The sequence below is a fragment of the Pteropus alecto genome, unplaced genomic scaffold (genome assembly GCF_000325575.1).
Source record: "Pteropus alecto unplaced genomic scaffold, ASM32557v1 scaffold5, whole genome shotgun sequence".
Classification (NCBI taxonomy): Eukaryota; Metazoa; Chordata; class Mammalia; order Chiroptera; family Pteropodidae; genus Pteropus; species Pteropus alecto.
The window spans coordinates 146,955-162,665 of record NW_006441953.1 but is presented as its reverse complement, the minus strand read 5'-3'; the positions used below and the strand labels follow the sequence as shown (position 1 = coordinate 162,665).

The 15,711-nt window shown below is 47.0% G+C and overlaps 1 protein-coding gene across 1 annotated transcript in view; it reads left to right on the top strand.

The window, feature by feature from the left end:
* Positions 1–1,724: 1,724 nt before the first annotated feature.
* CUNH4orf54 (chromosome unknown C4orf54 homolog) overlaps positions 1,725–15,711 on the top strand; it is a 20,229-nt gene continuing 6,242 nt past the window's right edge. Inside the window, exons 1-2 of the mRNA XM_025051816.1 lie at positions 1,725–2,002; positions 4,332–9,778. Coding sequence (XP_024907584.1) covers positions 4,363–9,741 — 5,379 coding nt within the window. The 5' untranslated portion in view covers positions 1,725–2,002; positions 4,332–4,362 and the 3' untranslated portion in view covers positions 9,742–9,778. The remainder of the gene's footprint in view (positions 2,003–4,331; positions 9,779–15,711) is intronic.

Sequence of the window (15,711 nt, the reverse complement as noted above, 5' to 3'; positions counted from 1 at the left end):
GAAGGAGATGGGGAATGGGGGTGAGGAAAAGGAAGGCAAAATGTCTATGAGATCACTGAGAGAAGAGGGAGGAGGAAAGGAGACCAGAGAGAGCAACCACTTGATACACACCCTGACTCACAGGGGAAAAATAAAGAACCTTTTTTGCATCACATCTGCCCTCTGCGTGCAGGCTTGAGTGTCTGTTAAAGTTTTATTTCTGGTGGTGAACTGTTCCTTCTTGTCCTTCCAAGTTTCAAGGGCATAGTTAAGGGGTTGTGCCTGCAATGTACATGGCATGAGTCTACAATAATGTGCTCTTCTTTGCACAAGAAGATAGCGCTACTTATTCGTCCTGGTGGTACATGTTGTATTCTATTTGCAAGGATAGTTTTACACAAATCGTGCCACTCCATTTCCTTGGACTCCATGGTGACCAGCTGGTCCCTTTTGCAGGCAGCTGGTTGAAGCTGTAGAACAGCTAATTGGCCAGCAGTAGGAATGAGCCTGTAACCTCCATCTCATGGGCTGAGTGCTCAATCACCAACTGAGTGTGGACTTGAGTCACTCACAGCTGGTCAGTCAGGGCTCCAGCCCTTAATAATTGTGAAAAGTCATGCAGACTACATGTCTTCGCTCAACTCCAATTTTTTATCTATAAAATGGGAATAACAATTTCTCTCTCACAGTGTTTTTTGAGACGATTAAACAAGCTAAAATATGTAAAGCATTTACTTCAATAACTAAAGAAATAGACACTCTTTGGTCCCCCCAAGCAAAATATAAATAATATGGTGCTTTTCCTTTGGATGTAATTCTTAGGTATGCCTACTTGGGCCACACTCTGGGTGTTAAACAGTGGCCAACAGAAAAGCCTCCTTCACATAAGTGTGCTGGAATAGGCATGCAGGAAAAGGTGTGCACGCGTTTATGGAAAGCCTTAAAGTAATCAGAGAATACCTCTCTCCTGTTAACTCAGAGAATCCTGAGAATGTCTGTGTTTGGTATCACCTTTTGGTTCCTACTTTGAGTCAGAGTTTAAATCTATCTTTTCATTTCTAGTCTAGTGATCTGCCTCTGATAAACTTTTCTTCCTTTCAAATGATTTGCTTGTCTATCATATTGTGCCACTGTCAGAGACCTGAAGTATAACCATACCCTTTTACCAGTTGGTGAATAGACTGGCCTTCATTCTTAATTTCTTTAATCATGTTAAAGTTTTCCATACTATGATACATCTCACAAGACTTTCAGGGGATGTTGAGAAACTTTCTCTGTAGAGGTAAAAATAATGACACTGAGTCATTTCCTTTATTGCTCTTTGAATTCCCATATAAAGTTATCTACCAAATATACCTTGCCTAGTCTGGCAAGTGTGCCTGCTTAACATGGGCTGATGCTTGTGACATTAGTCACTGTTAATTGCTCAAGAGTTGAGATCAGGTAGGCAATCACTGAGTTCATCTGTAAAAAAAATGACTGCAGTCATATTAAGGAATAAAAGGCTCCATGCCTACCAAATGCCTGCAAATTATTTCAACAGAATTGAGCCTATCTCATAGTAACATATACTGCCTGGAACTCTGAAAATGCCAGAGGGCAGGCAATTTGGGGTAATCGTTCCATTTTACCCTTCAATTGGTCATTGTTTTTCATTTATGAGTTTCTTTCTTTTTTTTTTTTTAATTTTTCATTTTGTCCTCCAAATTCTGTGTTTGTTTTTTTTAAATAGAGGAACTCTGAAAATGCCAGAGGGCAGGCAATTTGGGGTAATCATTCCATTTTACCCTTCAATTGGTCATTGTTTTTCATTTATGAGTTTCTTTCTTTTTTTTTTTTTAATCTTTCAATTTGTCCTCCAAATTCTCTGTTTGTTTGATTTTTAAATAGAATTTGTGGTTTGAATTAAATTCTACTTTTTGGAAATTGACTTTATTTGAAAAAGATTTTCCTACAAAATTTTTCCTACGCTTGCATCCATTCATATAGAAAAAGGAAAAGGTGCCACACAGATATTTTGGAGGTAAGTACCTCTTCTAGGATAACCTCTCCCTTTGTCTCTTGAGGAGCTTCGGCTAGGACTGTGCTCACTGGAGGAAGCAAGACTCTGGAAGTCGGTTTCCAGAACTTCAGGCATTAAGCAATTACGCACTGTACCCAGGGCATCTGACCTTCCAGTGCTGTTTGCCAGCTGCAGGGGGAACTACTGAAATCTATCAAGTTGTCATGACAGACAGGGCCATATGGAAAGTGATGGAAAATTCCTCCTTAGATTATAATTGTCTTGGTGGGCAGAAACTCTGTCCTCTATTCAGTTATGAAGTGTGTATGGCTCATAGTACTTGAGACAGTGTTCGGGATTTATTGTTCAAGGCCTCAAAGCAAAGATAAAATGGAAGATTAAAAATACTCTGTTTGCCTGAAGGAGCCAATTATATTTTACTTCATTTTATTTATAGTGTCAGTTTCCTTAATCCCTGAGTATATAATGTATACACAGGTTGATGATATTTAAAAAAAAAAGAAAGAAAGAAAGAAAGAGAGAAGAAAACCAAGAAATGGTTATATGGTTGATCTGTGGTCATGCAGATGAAATTCCTGGAGGGTGCAGTGCTCCCTTCCAGCTGAGCATCAACATGCCATGGAGAGTGTTTGAGCATGGAAGTCAGCAAAGCGCTGTAGCATTGTGGTAAACATTCAAACTCTGGAGCCAGACGGCCTGGGTTTGAATTCTGCTCTGTAATTCTTTACCATCTCTGTGACTCAGCTTTCCCATCTATAAAGTCACTATAGTCATTATACCTAACTCAGGTGGTTATGAGGATTAAAAAAATTAATATATACACATTTAAAAATTCTCCAAATAGTGCTTTGCTCATAGTAAGCACTTATAAGTTTTAGTTATAATCATCATTATTTAAAATTTTCTATTATCATGAAGAATCTAGGATTTTGTACCATTGAGCATGGTCCCCATTATCACAAAGCTGAGAGCAAATTGGCAAATTCTTCTTCCTTCTCTTCCTCTCTCCCTCTCTCTGTTTCTTTCCCTTTCCTTTTCTCTTTTACTCTCTTCACCTTATGCTCTGGCTTCATTTACACATCGTGAGACTTGATATTTCCAGTTTTTCCCTGTGTTGTGTTTTTAATGTCAATGATATAGGCAGAAGCAAGTTGTTGTGGGAAGAGTGGCAGGGCTGTGTTGTCCACATCTCAGTATGGGAAGGTAGATGCTTCAGTTGTCTGAGGCCCCCACTCCATACCTACCCCCACGCCTAACCAGAGGAAGGAACATTTTTCTGTGCGGGGGTGGCTTTCATGTTGGAAGGGGATGGTCGATGGTGTTATTTTTGTTCTTCACAAACGTGGATGTTTAAAATAGTGCTTTATTCAATCGGTATAAGTGACACATAGGCTATGTATAGTGGTGGAACTGGGCCTGGCAGGTGACGAGGGCCAGATCTCACCAAAACCAAGAGTTGTGGTTCTCCACTTATAACCCAAGTGATCTGCCCTGAGGATAGCAAGCATAGAACCCCCATCTGGGTTGCTTGGCAAATTCACAACTACTGAATTATCTGAAATGGATGTACCTCAGAGCCAGTGACCTGGGATTTTGGCTTTGTTTCCATGGGGCATGCCAGCGGGTCACATTTCCTCTCTGAACCTCCCTCCAAGCTACACTGTACTCATGAAGGGTAAGTGTGTTCGTTGTTCTTTCGTGCCTATTGACTTGGTGCCCTGCAGGTCTGGAGTTCAGCCAGTGTAACCGAATCGGGAGGCTGCAGCTCAGGCTATATTTAATTGGAGGTTTATTGTCTTGTCACAGTTTTAGTTTAGGGAACTATTTTGAGGTTGATTGGATAGTGTTGGGAGTTGAAGTAGTGTCAGTTTTGACCCCACACTCTCCTTTTTAGTCACTGTAATAAAAAGTTTATTTAAAGTATTATGTTTTAAGTCTTTAAAATGCCCTTTTGTACTTTGAGTCTGCACAGTGAGGATTCTAGAAGGGAGATTTTGAAATTGTTCTGGATTGTCCTTAATTGATTTGAAACGCAATGCAGAATTTGGATTTCATTTAAGAACAAGAGGGGAAAAAAAACATTTAATCAGACTTGGGAGTAAAAGTGGCAGTAAGTGAAGAATACTTTCATACTTGCTAGACAACACTATAATAGATTACATAGGACATTTGGTTGGTTTAAATTAGAACCCACATGCCTCCTACGCCCCCAACCTTCTCTTTTCATCTTAGAGCCTCCTCTCTACGCTCAAGTATGGTTTCACTATAACTAGGAAATAGACACTAAAAATATTTCTGGAATGACGTGACCCACTCTTGCCCCATCCAGGAAAGGGACAAGGCTTCACGAGAAACAGCACATGCTTTCCTTTCATTTCTGGGAGTCTCGGGGTCGACCTACAGATGCTGCTCCTTCCGTGGCTGATGGCATTCAGACTCCTAGCTGCCGACAGTGCCAGGCCAACAACTGGACAGAACAGCTCAGCTACAGGAAGGTGGCCACAGTCTCGGCCAGAGGAGCAGCCCCCTGGCCACAGACCACCTCTGCTACCCCATCCAGAAGCCTTCCCACCTCCGTCAGGCTTGTCCCGGCCTCGCCACAGGGGCTGAAGAACTGGGAGGTGGTGGCGGCAGTGGCAGTGGTGCCTGCAGCCTTGGGGCCAGTCCAGGCACGTGGGACCCTGCTTCGGGCAACTCTGCAGCCCCTCCAGTGCCGGGGAGGGATCCAGGACAGCCCGAGCGCTCACCACTGTTTCCTCCTGTTGCCGATACCTAGGCAAGGGCTCAGAATGGAAGCGGCCACTCCTGAGCTGGATCCACAGGCCAGACTGAGGGAGGTGGGGGACCGGGTGAGCGGAGCTCAAGATAGCCAGGAGCTAAAGCAGCAGCTGCAGCCACTGCCCAAGCCATCAGCCTGCTCCCAGGGAGAAGCGCAATATGTAGAGATGTGTGCTTCAGCTGGAGTCAAGAAGGAGAGTCCCCGGACCGTGACACTAACACTGGAGCGCTCATCTGGGGATCAAAGGCCCTCCAGGAGTCCCAAAGAGAAAGCCCAGGATGAACCCAGTGGTCAAGAGTGCAAGGCTCCAACCCCCCAGGAGAATCCTGCTTCCTCGGAACTCTCCAGACCCCAACTCTCCTCCAATGACGAGTGCAGTAACTTGTCCTTCTCCTCCTCTTCCTCCTCCTCCTCCCTGGGGGACAAAGCAGAAAGTGGCCTTTCCAAGTTGGATGAAACCACCACATCGGCAGGGGCTCTGGCCACCTCGTCTTCATCTTTAGGCTTTGAGAGTGACAGTGGTGAGAGCGCCGTGAGCTGCCAGCCCCGGGGAGGAGTGGGAGGGAAAAAAGCAGGAGGGGGCGCGGATGCAGGTAGCGGAGAAGATGGAACAGAGTGCAGAGACATTATTGCCAAGTCTCAGGGCAGCAGGGGCCCCCCAGCAAATGAGGAGCCTCATTATATCACCACCCACGAGATCCAGCTGAGTGAGGTTGAACAGGACATGGATTTCGACGTAGGGCTGGCCTCCCGCTGGGATTTCGAGGACAACAACGTGATCTATTCATTCGTGGACTATGCTTCCTTTGGTGGCAGCGATGAGACCCCAGGGGACGTCACTACCCCCACTGAAGAGGATAACAGCTGCTACCTCAGCACCACTCCCAGCACCAATGCCACCCGGACACCCAGCCCCACCAGCAGTGATCCCGCCCGCCCCAGCGCAGGCAGCAGTGGTCGCAACACCAGCAGCACAGAAGTGGGCAGTGGCCCTTCTGACAGTGGCCCCACTCCCCCACCCACTGGCCCTGGCACTGCCACTCTGCCTGAGCCCTTGCCACAGCCCCCGGAGGCAGCTTCAGGGGTAGCAGCCGCCGCAAGCAGCTGTGGGAATGCAGCGAGCCAGATCCTCCTATCAATCAAACCGACTTCCCGGGCTATAAATGAGCCTAGCAACGTGCGTGCAAAGCAAAACATTATTTATGCTGCCAAGCATGAAGGCGACATGAGCCTCCGCGTCTCTACAGCTGCTGAACACAATTCAAGTTCACTGAAGCAAGACCCGGCTGCAGCGGTGGCTCAGGACCATGCAAAGAAATTCATCGCTGTTCCTGCTCGCCTGCAAACCCGATGCGGGGCCATCCGGGCGAAGGAGCTGGTGGACTATTCGAGCGGGGCCTCCAGTGCCGTGAGTGAACTGGACGACGCGGACAAAGAGGTGCGTAACCTGACCTCCCGTGCCTTCCGGAGCCTCGCTTACCCCTACTTTGAGGCTTTGAACATCAGCTCTCGGGAGTCCTCCACGCTCTCCGAAGTCGGCTTCGGACGCTGGTCAACCTTCCTGGACCTAAAATGTGGAGGTGTTGGAGCCAGGGTGGAACAGAGCCTGCTCAGGAGCAGTGCGGCCTCGGTGGCCGCAGGTCTGAGGAAGGGCGGTGGAGCCAGGACGACTGCAGACCAGCTCTACATCCACTCCAGGAAGTCCCAGACCAAGGCCTTGGAGTTCGTGGTCAGCAAAGTTGAGGGGGAAATCAAACACGTGGAGACACCTCTGTGTTTCCAGAAGCAGGTCCAGACTGGCTCCCGCGTAGTCACCCTTCTGGAGCCTCTGAATTTTCGCAGTGAGAGCAAAGCCAGCTCAGCCACTGGGCCCTGCAAGACCACCAAAGGCTCCAACAAAGGTCCCGGGTCAGTGTACACAGACGATGGCTCAGAGACCTCTGAGAGCAGCAAACCTGTCTCCCGTGTGGAGGGCGCCCAGAAGAAGTCCAAGTTTGCTTCCAGTCTGCTCAAAAATGTCATCTCCAAGAAGATGCAGCGGGAACATGAGTTCAAAATGGAGAGGGGAGAAGTCACTGACACATCTCACCACAGCCTCTCCAGTACATCCAAGGAGCTAGAGGGCCCCCCTGGGGGTGAGAAGCAGCGGGAGAGGGGCCTGCAGAGGCAGAGCTCTCGCCACTCGGAGGCCAGCTCCGAGTACACGGTGCTCAGCGTGTCAGACCCTGGTGGGGAGGGGTCTATAGCCGGGTCTAAATCCCCAATTTTCAAAGCCAGTGCTCCTCGGGAGAGCAATGCAGGCTCCAGCCGAAATTTCGCCGATGGGCACACAGAAGAAGTGTGTGAAATTAAAAAGAATGCATCAGAGACTGTCAAGGGCATCTTCCTCCGTAGTCAGAACAGTGCATTCCGATCGTGGAAAGAGAAAGAGGCCGAGAAGCGAGAAGAAAAAGCCCCCATTGGGAAGCTGAAACTCCCCAAAGGGGGCGACTGGAGGGCTGATCTCGGGGAGATCTCTGCCAGCAAGTCCACCATCATGTCTCGTCTCTTTGTCCCCAACATCCAGCAGACATCCAAAGACAAGCAGCCAGGGAAACAGGCCACCAAGTACCCAGCTGCCCAGGCCACCTCCACTGCCCCCATCAGGCCCAAGGCTCCGGAAATCAAGATCCGGCTGGGGAGTGTGCAGCAGCCAAGTTCCGACTTCAACATTGCCAAGCTGCTCACGCCCAAACTGGCCAGTGGCAGCGCCTCTAACCTCCTCAGGACCATTGAGGACAACAGCAGGGTGCAGCAGAAACTCTTCCGGGGGGACAATCTGGAAAAAGTGCCCCAGTTCCAGGTGAGAGACGTCAGAGACAAATCCAAGGCTCAGGGACCCCTCCACCAAGTGAGAGATGTCAGGAAACTAATCAAAGGGTCAGCAGATAGCAGTGACAAGGGCAGTGTGACCCCGGAGCAGGGGCTGACGGGGCCCAAACCCAGGCAGCTGGCTCCTGCAGCTGGTGGGTCCAGATCCCTCTCCCCCATGGTGATTACATGCCAGGCTGTGGTGAACCAGAGAGAAGACAGCATGGACCGAGAGCTGAGGGAGAGCCTGGGCAAAGGTGGCTGCAGCAGTGGCTTGAATTCCTCCTCTCTGGAAGGGACGGTCTTGGTTCACAGGGCATCTGGCAGGCTGCCCGTGGCCACCATTGCTCCCAATAAGCCTGAGCAGGGCTCATACCTGCCTGTGCTCAAGATTGTCTCCAAGGCTTCTGCTCAGAAGACCCCAGAGAAGGCCAAGGACGAAGAGGTCAAGGAGGAAGCGAAAGGCCCCAAGCCATCTCGGAATGCCCTGGAGAAGCTGACGGCAGCTGTAAGGTCCATGGAAGAGCTGTACAGCTTCGACAGGAACGAGTGGAAGCGCAAAAGCGACCCCTTGCCCATCATGACAGACAGCCACGTCCTGTCGCTCATTGCCAGCGAGGAGAGGGAAGGCTCCGGGGTTGCCGAGAGGGACCCGGACAAGCTGGCCAAACGCCTGGGTGAGGCAGGAGAGCGCGGCACAGGAAACAAGGGCGGAGTGGTCCTGCGAGGGGCGCCCATGGAGCGTCTGCAGCGGAGAAACTCCAATCCGAGTATGGAGAGTGTGTCTGCTCGAGCCGCTGCTTTTGAGAACCTGGCCAGGGAAAGGCCCCGTTCCCTCTATATCCCCCCAGTCCACAAGGATGTGGAGAGAACCCAGCCCCTGCAGCCCCTCCCACCACTCCCCAGCAACCGGAATGTCTTCACAGTTAGTGCCAGCAGCACCCAGAAAACTGGGGGTGTCGCTGGCAAGTTCCCACAGGGGCTTTCTCCAGAAAGTCCTTCAGCAGCAAAGGGCATCAAGTCTCAGGGACTACGGTCCCTCAAGATCTCTCCAGCCACCAGGGCACCTCTCGATGAGGTGACCAACAGGAAAAATGGCAGCAGTTTGGATAAGAACAATAGTGACTGTGAGAATTATCTGACTATCCCCCTTAAAGGAAGCTCTGCAGCTGGGGAGCTTCCAGGCAGGCCTGGGGCTGGGAGGGAGGGGGCCCCGGCCTCCTCAGTGACCACTCTCTGCAGCTTGCCCCCCCTGAGCGCCCGCAGTCAGGTCCCTAGCAGCTCCAAAGGCTCCCAAGTCAGTGGAACCAGCCGTCCAGCGTGGCGTACCAAACCTGACAACCCACGAGAGCCGGTAACTGCCCCTCCAGGGCCGCAGAGCCCAGAGCATCCTCCCACTGCCATCTACCACCAACAGCCACTGCCCTTCACCCTGCAGGGGGCCCAGCCCCAGGTCCTCTGCTTCTCTCCACCTGGCATGCCTGCCCCGGCGCCTGCAGGCGCAGCTCCCGTCCCCACAGATCCCTTCCAGCAGCCACAGCCTCAGCAGACCCAGCGCAAGATGCTCCTGGATGTGACGACTGGCCAGTACTATCTGGTGGACACTCCAGTACAGCCCATGACCCGGAGACTGTTTGACCCTGAGACAGGGCAGTATGTGGATGTACCCATGACCTCCCAGCAGCAGGCTGTGGCTCCCATGTCTCTCCCTGTGCCCCCCTTAGCCCTGAGTCCCGGTGCCTATGGACCCACCTACATGATCTACCCTGGATTTCTGCCCACAGTGCTGCCCGCCAACGCCCTGCAGCCCACACCAATTGCTCACACTACAGGGAGCAGTGAGCTCTCTCAGATGGCCACAGAGCCCCCCAGCAAAGAGGCAGCTTCGACATTCACTGAGGCCCCATACTTCACAGCCTCTGGTCAGTCTCCCGCCTCCTCTTCCTCCTCTGCCCCGGCAGCCACATCCCAGCTCGTGGGAGCCAAAGGCTTCGCCCAGCTGCATGGCAAGCCTGTCATCAGCATCACTTCGCAGCCCCTGGGGCCAAGGATCATTGCCCCCCCTTCTTTTGACGGCACCACCATGAGTTTTGTGGTGGAACACAGATGATGAGCAGTCACCAGGAAGTAGGACAGAACAGCTGCTGGTGAGTGTGACTTCAATTATTTAAGGGATTAAGAGCAATCCTATTTCTTTGTGTTTGAAGTGGCAGATTTATAGCAGAGAACACTGTCTAGAAATGGGCATTTTGGAAGATTAGAACAAAATCCTATCCAAATTATTAAGGAGCTAATTTTCTTGCCTAGCTTCCTCACTCCTCAGCCTCTGTGGCTTTTCTCCCTTTGACTCTTTAGAATTGCCTGTTGTTTTTCTCACCTGTGAGTGGGAGGGAACTGAACCATGTATCTGTCAGATTAGCCTTTGGTGATGGTTGGTATGGGAGAGAAACAAAAACCCGGTCTGGATTTCATGGAGTGAGCCTCACTCTATTCCTGGCAGCCTCAGGGACAGAAGGCAGAACATCCTGAGACAGCACTGGGAACACTGTTAACTCCTCAGGAGTAAGGAGAGTCAAAACCTGACATTTTCTTGTTATGGGGGTTTTCTAAAATCTGTAGAAAAGCTTATCTCCCTCCTCCACATTTTCCTCTTGAAGTTTCTTAAACAAAAAGGCTGTATTTTTTAAGCTCCCGTTTTTGTTCTCGGATGATCCAAATACTTTTTCTTAGATGAGTCTAAGGTCTTTAAGATGTTGTACACGCACACGCACGCGCGCGCACGCGCGCACACACACACACACACACACACACGCACACGCACACACACGGGCTTGACATCTACTAGAGGGGTTGCTGTGTTTGATTTAGTCCATTCAGACTGAATCCACTACTCTCAGCCTGCAGCCCTTACAAGGCACTCATTTTCATATCTGCATTCTCTCCTTTCAGAAAAGAAGCAACTTCCACTTGTCCCTCTCTAAAGGAAATCAGATAAAGTAGATTTGTAATACCTGAGTTAATCCAAATTGACAACAGGAATCCTTGCTGTAAATACAGTTCATGGAACTTGATAGGAAAAGTGAACCAGGACACGTCAGGTCACACACGTAAGACAGGCAAACTTCAGATATCAGCACGAAGATGACAGCGCTCTGGGGCCAAATTCTTCTGTTCTCTTCTGATTAGGAAGGGTTGACATCGTAAATATTTCTTGGACTTTCACTCTTTGGTAAGATTATCCCTTATCAAAGGAGAGAAAACTTTTCTATGCATATATAGAAGAAATAAGCCATTTCTTTATTTTCTGAACTGAAAAAGAACAGAACATTGTTTCATTGTGCAATGAAAGAGCCTTAAATTAGGAAGTAGGATCATTTGATTAGAGTAACAGCTTCTCACCAGCTGCGGCTACGGCTACGTGTTCTTAGGCTACTCACTCTGTAGCACTCATGACACTTACATGTCGATAATATCTACTCAAAATGTATCTGAACATCAGGTGACATAACAGTATATTGCAACTTACAAAACCCCTTTTAAACTAAGGGATTGTTACGATGCTTTACACTTATTGGACTGCAAGACAACATTAGGCCACTGTTCAAAAATCCTTGGGTCTTTCTCTAAGAATTCAGGTGAAAGCACAAGCCTCATTTTACTTACAGTCTAGTAATAGATGATTTGAATGATTTTTCTTCAAGAATTTGTAACAGGCACAGTGTATATAATCACAGATAAGGAGAGGAGTGGGAGGATTAAAAAGAAAGAATGTATCTTTTGTCTGATAAAGAAAATAAGGAAAAAAATCAGTATGCATATGGAAGAGACTCAGATAATTAGTTTTGCAGAAGGAAAAGCGTAGCTTCTGGACAAAAATGTTTTAATCTTCTGGACAGGTGATATCTTTACCTAAGGTTATTTGGGAGCGGCTAATCCTGTGAGGCCTTTGTGTGAGCTGTGGAGGTGCAGAAGCAAGGGGAAGGGAGGACAGAGTGCAGAGGAGGGAGGAACCGGGCACAAGCTCCCGTAGTGTGCCCTTTGCAGCTGCCTTTGGCCTTTCTCCTGTCTGCCGAGCCTGAAGTTGTTCCCATCAGACACAAATGGAAATCAGAGTTTTTAGTGTTCGAGATTTGAACAGTGATTATTTTGAAAGTTGTTGTTTTTTTTTTAAAAGCACGACCTTTATTTTAGTCCACAGCCCTAAAGATAGAAGGCAAAAGCCGGCTTCACAATTTAAGGAGACTAGTGGGGAACCAAAGATTAGTTTTCTGTATACAGGCAAAAAATCTAATTATCAAAATTCAGATAACTAATAAAAATTCTTTGAAATTCACCTTTCTGAAAGTTCTATGCCACTTTCCAAAGAAAAGTCAGATACAGAAAGAATTGTGTAGTTCTTTTCTTTGCGTGAAAAAAATTTTAAAGATTGTTCATATATATCCAAAAATTACATTGTACACACTCGTTTATCAACTGATGCTCAACTGTATGGTCCTTCTGAGAAGTCTTGGAAGCTGCTTTCAGTTCAAGATTTCCTTTGAAAACCAGATTTGTCTCAGAGATTTTCCTTGAAGTAAGGTAGGGTTTTATTTCCTTCTTAGAACTAAATCATATAAATGACGTGATTCAATCACAGCATTTCACAGAGAGGAAAACAGGCTTGGAAAAAAAGGGTTTTGCTGAGGACCCCAGAGAGTGAGAGAGCCAGGACTTGTGGAGCTGGCTCTTAGCTCCTGGGCCACTCCATGGTCCCTGAGGGCCACTCTGTGTGTTCCTTGATAGGAGGCATGGAGCAAATGAAGGATGGCAGAAGAGTGCCGTGAGATCTGAACTGACAGTCAGGACACTCTCTGCCTCTCCAGACGTTTGTAAAATGAATGGTTGAATGAAATGCACTAATTCCCTCATTCATTCAACAAACATGAATTACATGTTTACACTCTACCAGCTGCAGTGTCCTCTGCAGTGATTATAAACCCCCACGTGACCTGGTACGATCCCATCGGCCAGGAGCCTACGCTCCAGCAAAAGGACACACATCGGACACACAGAACTGCAAAACCAGTTTTCAAGTCCTATCTTAACCTTTAAGATTCCTTCCAGCTCAAATAATAAGTATTTCATCATCTATTTTTAGCTGCACTTTGTAACAGGGAGATTTGCTTTCTCCTCCTGTATGTATTTGAGCATAACCAGCTGCTGTTCTCTCTAATTTTTGTTACGAACTTCTCTTTAGTTTTGCTTTTATAAGTAGGTCTTTTTTTACTTTTAAGTAGATAATTAGCATTATTTATTTTATTATTGTTTAGTAATGACATAGCAAATTGTGACAAATGGATGAGGCAGTTTACAACCAGTAGCCCAGTGGCCAAATAGTCACAACAGGAACCCAAATGTGACACACCAGCAGGCTAGGCACACCAGTTGCAAAACTTTTTTGTTAAGACTTTTCTGTTTTAGACCTTTATTGTTTGTCGATTTTTGTTTTGAAAGGTCCCAGCTCCATAGGATCTTTGAGGCCTTTTCCAATCAGATTATTTTTCTTTTAGTTTTCTGTCATTGCAGGCATGTAGCTATATTTTTCCTTCTCTGACATATTCACTCTCATGTTTTCTCTGCCCACCCAATTGGATGCCATAGTTTTGTTTTAAAATTTTAACTGAGAATTGATACTAAGGAATAATAACAAGGGCATAAAGATAAAATAAATATGTAATAATAACAAAGGAAAACTTTAATTACCACTATGCCCGCTATGCAGTGGGTATTACAATATTTTGTTTCATTTGGATGTCTTTTATTTTCTTTTCTGTAAGACTTTATTCATTTGTTTCTTTACTTCTGAGTGTGCTTTACATTGCTTCTACATGTTGGTCTTCCTTTTCTCTTTACCTCTTTGGAATTATTTCTAGCCCTTGAATAGAGCCCTGCAAGCCAGCAACTGAAGTGGAAAGAGAGGGGAGGCTGGATTTAAGAGGCTGGATTTAACACTCTATTTTTGTAGAGTGTTCCAGGGAGACTCTAGTCAGGTCCTTAGATCATCAAACTCCATCTTCTTGTGTTAAAATTGAAGAAGGAAATTAGAGCTCAGAGAGATTAAGTGGCCATTCTTCTGTCAGTGTCCCTTTGGGGCAGAGTGGAGACCCAAACCCCAAATCACCTCCTATTAGTCTTTTCTCAGTTTGCTTCTGTCGCATTGCTCGCCAGTCCCCTTCTATTTTCGTCCTCAGGGCCACTCTTCTTTGGTTGTCCTCTTCCCTGGAGTCTGTCCCACTAGTTCACTGCCCTTCCTTCCTTCCCTTACTCTTTGATTATTTACTTTCTGCTTTTTGCTTTTTTTTTTTTGGTGATTTTATTCCTTATTGTGGTTTCTCCTTTCCCATTCACTTCAAGCTAATTTAGTTTAATACCCCATCTTGCTTCTTCCCTTCTCCTCACCTTTTTGTTTGTTTGTTTTATCACACCCTGGACAACTTAAAGAGCTGGTCCTCCTTGCCAGTTCCTTCACCCGCATGGGCTTTGCAGCTTCGTGTGAGAGGCCAAGACTGGAGACATTACATTTTCATTTCATTCCATAGTTACATCCCTGAATAATTAGTTTATTTTTATTTTTTTTTCTAACTTCCGCTTGGTTGTGACTTCCTCTCCTAATTATTATATATGGTTGCTGTTTTATTTTATCTTCTTATGTCTTTTTTATTTTTTTACCTTTTCTTTTCTCCTTTTCTGTTTTCTTGGATTATAGCTTTCCTCTAGCTCCTAATTTTGTGCCTTTCTCCACAATTTCATTGCCTTTATTATTTTCTTCTCTGCCCTCTATAAAATTAATAAAACAGAAAAGTAGTAGCTAATTCACTCCGCCTCAGACAATAACCTCATAAATGTCTCAGACCCCCTCATCTCCGAGAGGCCCTCACCAGAGCAGAAAATTGGCCCTTCTCCTTGCAGACTCCTAGGGCAGGGGCAGGGGCCTGAATCCAGGATAGCTAACGTGTTAATTATTTATTATATACCAAGACTTATCATTATGCCACCTGATTCTTTTTTGATGAATGGAGAAATAACTTGTCCTAAATCAACGTATCAACTGAAATCATGGCCCTTTGGGCTCCCTGGCAGTGCTCTTATAGATGGTCCCTTGTTTGCCCTTCTCTTACTCTCTGCCCTCCAGGTCTCAATTCTTTGTTGTGAATTGTCCCCTCCCCTCATTTGGGAAAAAGAGAAAGGAATAAGGTAAGAAATTGACCCGGGATCTAGTAATGTCTAGCATATACTAAGCCTCCATGCGTGTTTTTCTTTTGATAAAAAAATTAGCTGTCCTTAGTTATCAGAACAATTGATGCCCCAAAGAGAAATCCAAGCCAGAGTCAGCACTTCTAGGGGCTCCCAGTGGTGGGGTAATTTTGTGTGTATGTGGGGAGGGATGGGTGTGGGATGTCTTCCTGAGAGTGGGATCCCCTCTGGATGCCAACAGGTTCATGCAATTTAGTTGGAGGGGAGCCGGGTGGTTTGACAAAAGCCCAAGTGTGTGTACCTTGAAGTCAGGCAGATCTGGCCCAAATTCTAATACTCTTACTACTCTGGACAAGTGACTTGCCCTCTCTGGGCCTCAGTTTTCTCAACTATAAAATGAAAACACCTTGCAGGAGTGTTGTGAAGACTGAATTATAAAACCGTTACAAAAGACATATCAAATAGTTCATGGCATATAATAAGAGTTCACTCTGCCTCAGACAATAACCTCATAAATGTCTCAGACCCCCTCATCTCCGAGAGGCCCTCACCAGAGCAGAAAATTGGCCCTTCTCCTTGCAGACTCCTAGGGCAGGAGCAGGGGCCTGAAACCAGGATTCCTTTATACGTCCCCAAACTGGAGGAAATATCCACAGTTCTGCAGTCCCCTTTGAGCTGTCTGATCTCTTGGGGCAGGTCAGTTGGCCATGGGTCAGAGTACTCTAGTATCCCCTAAGGCTTTCCAGAATGTTATACAACTCTGGGCTTAGACTGCCAGCTACATGTGGTGATTTTCCTCTCTGTCTGGGTACAGTCCTGTGTGGAGCAAGGCAAAATATGACCCAGC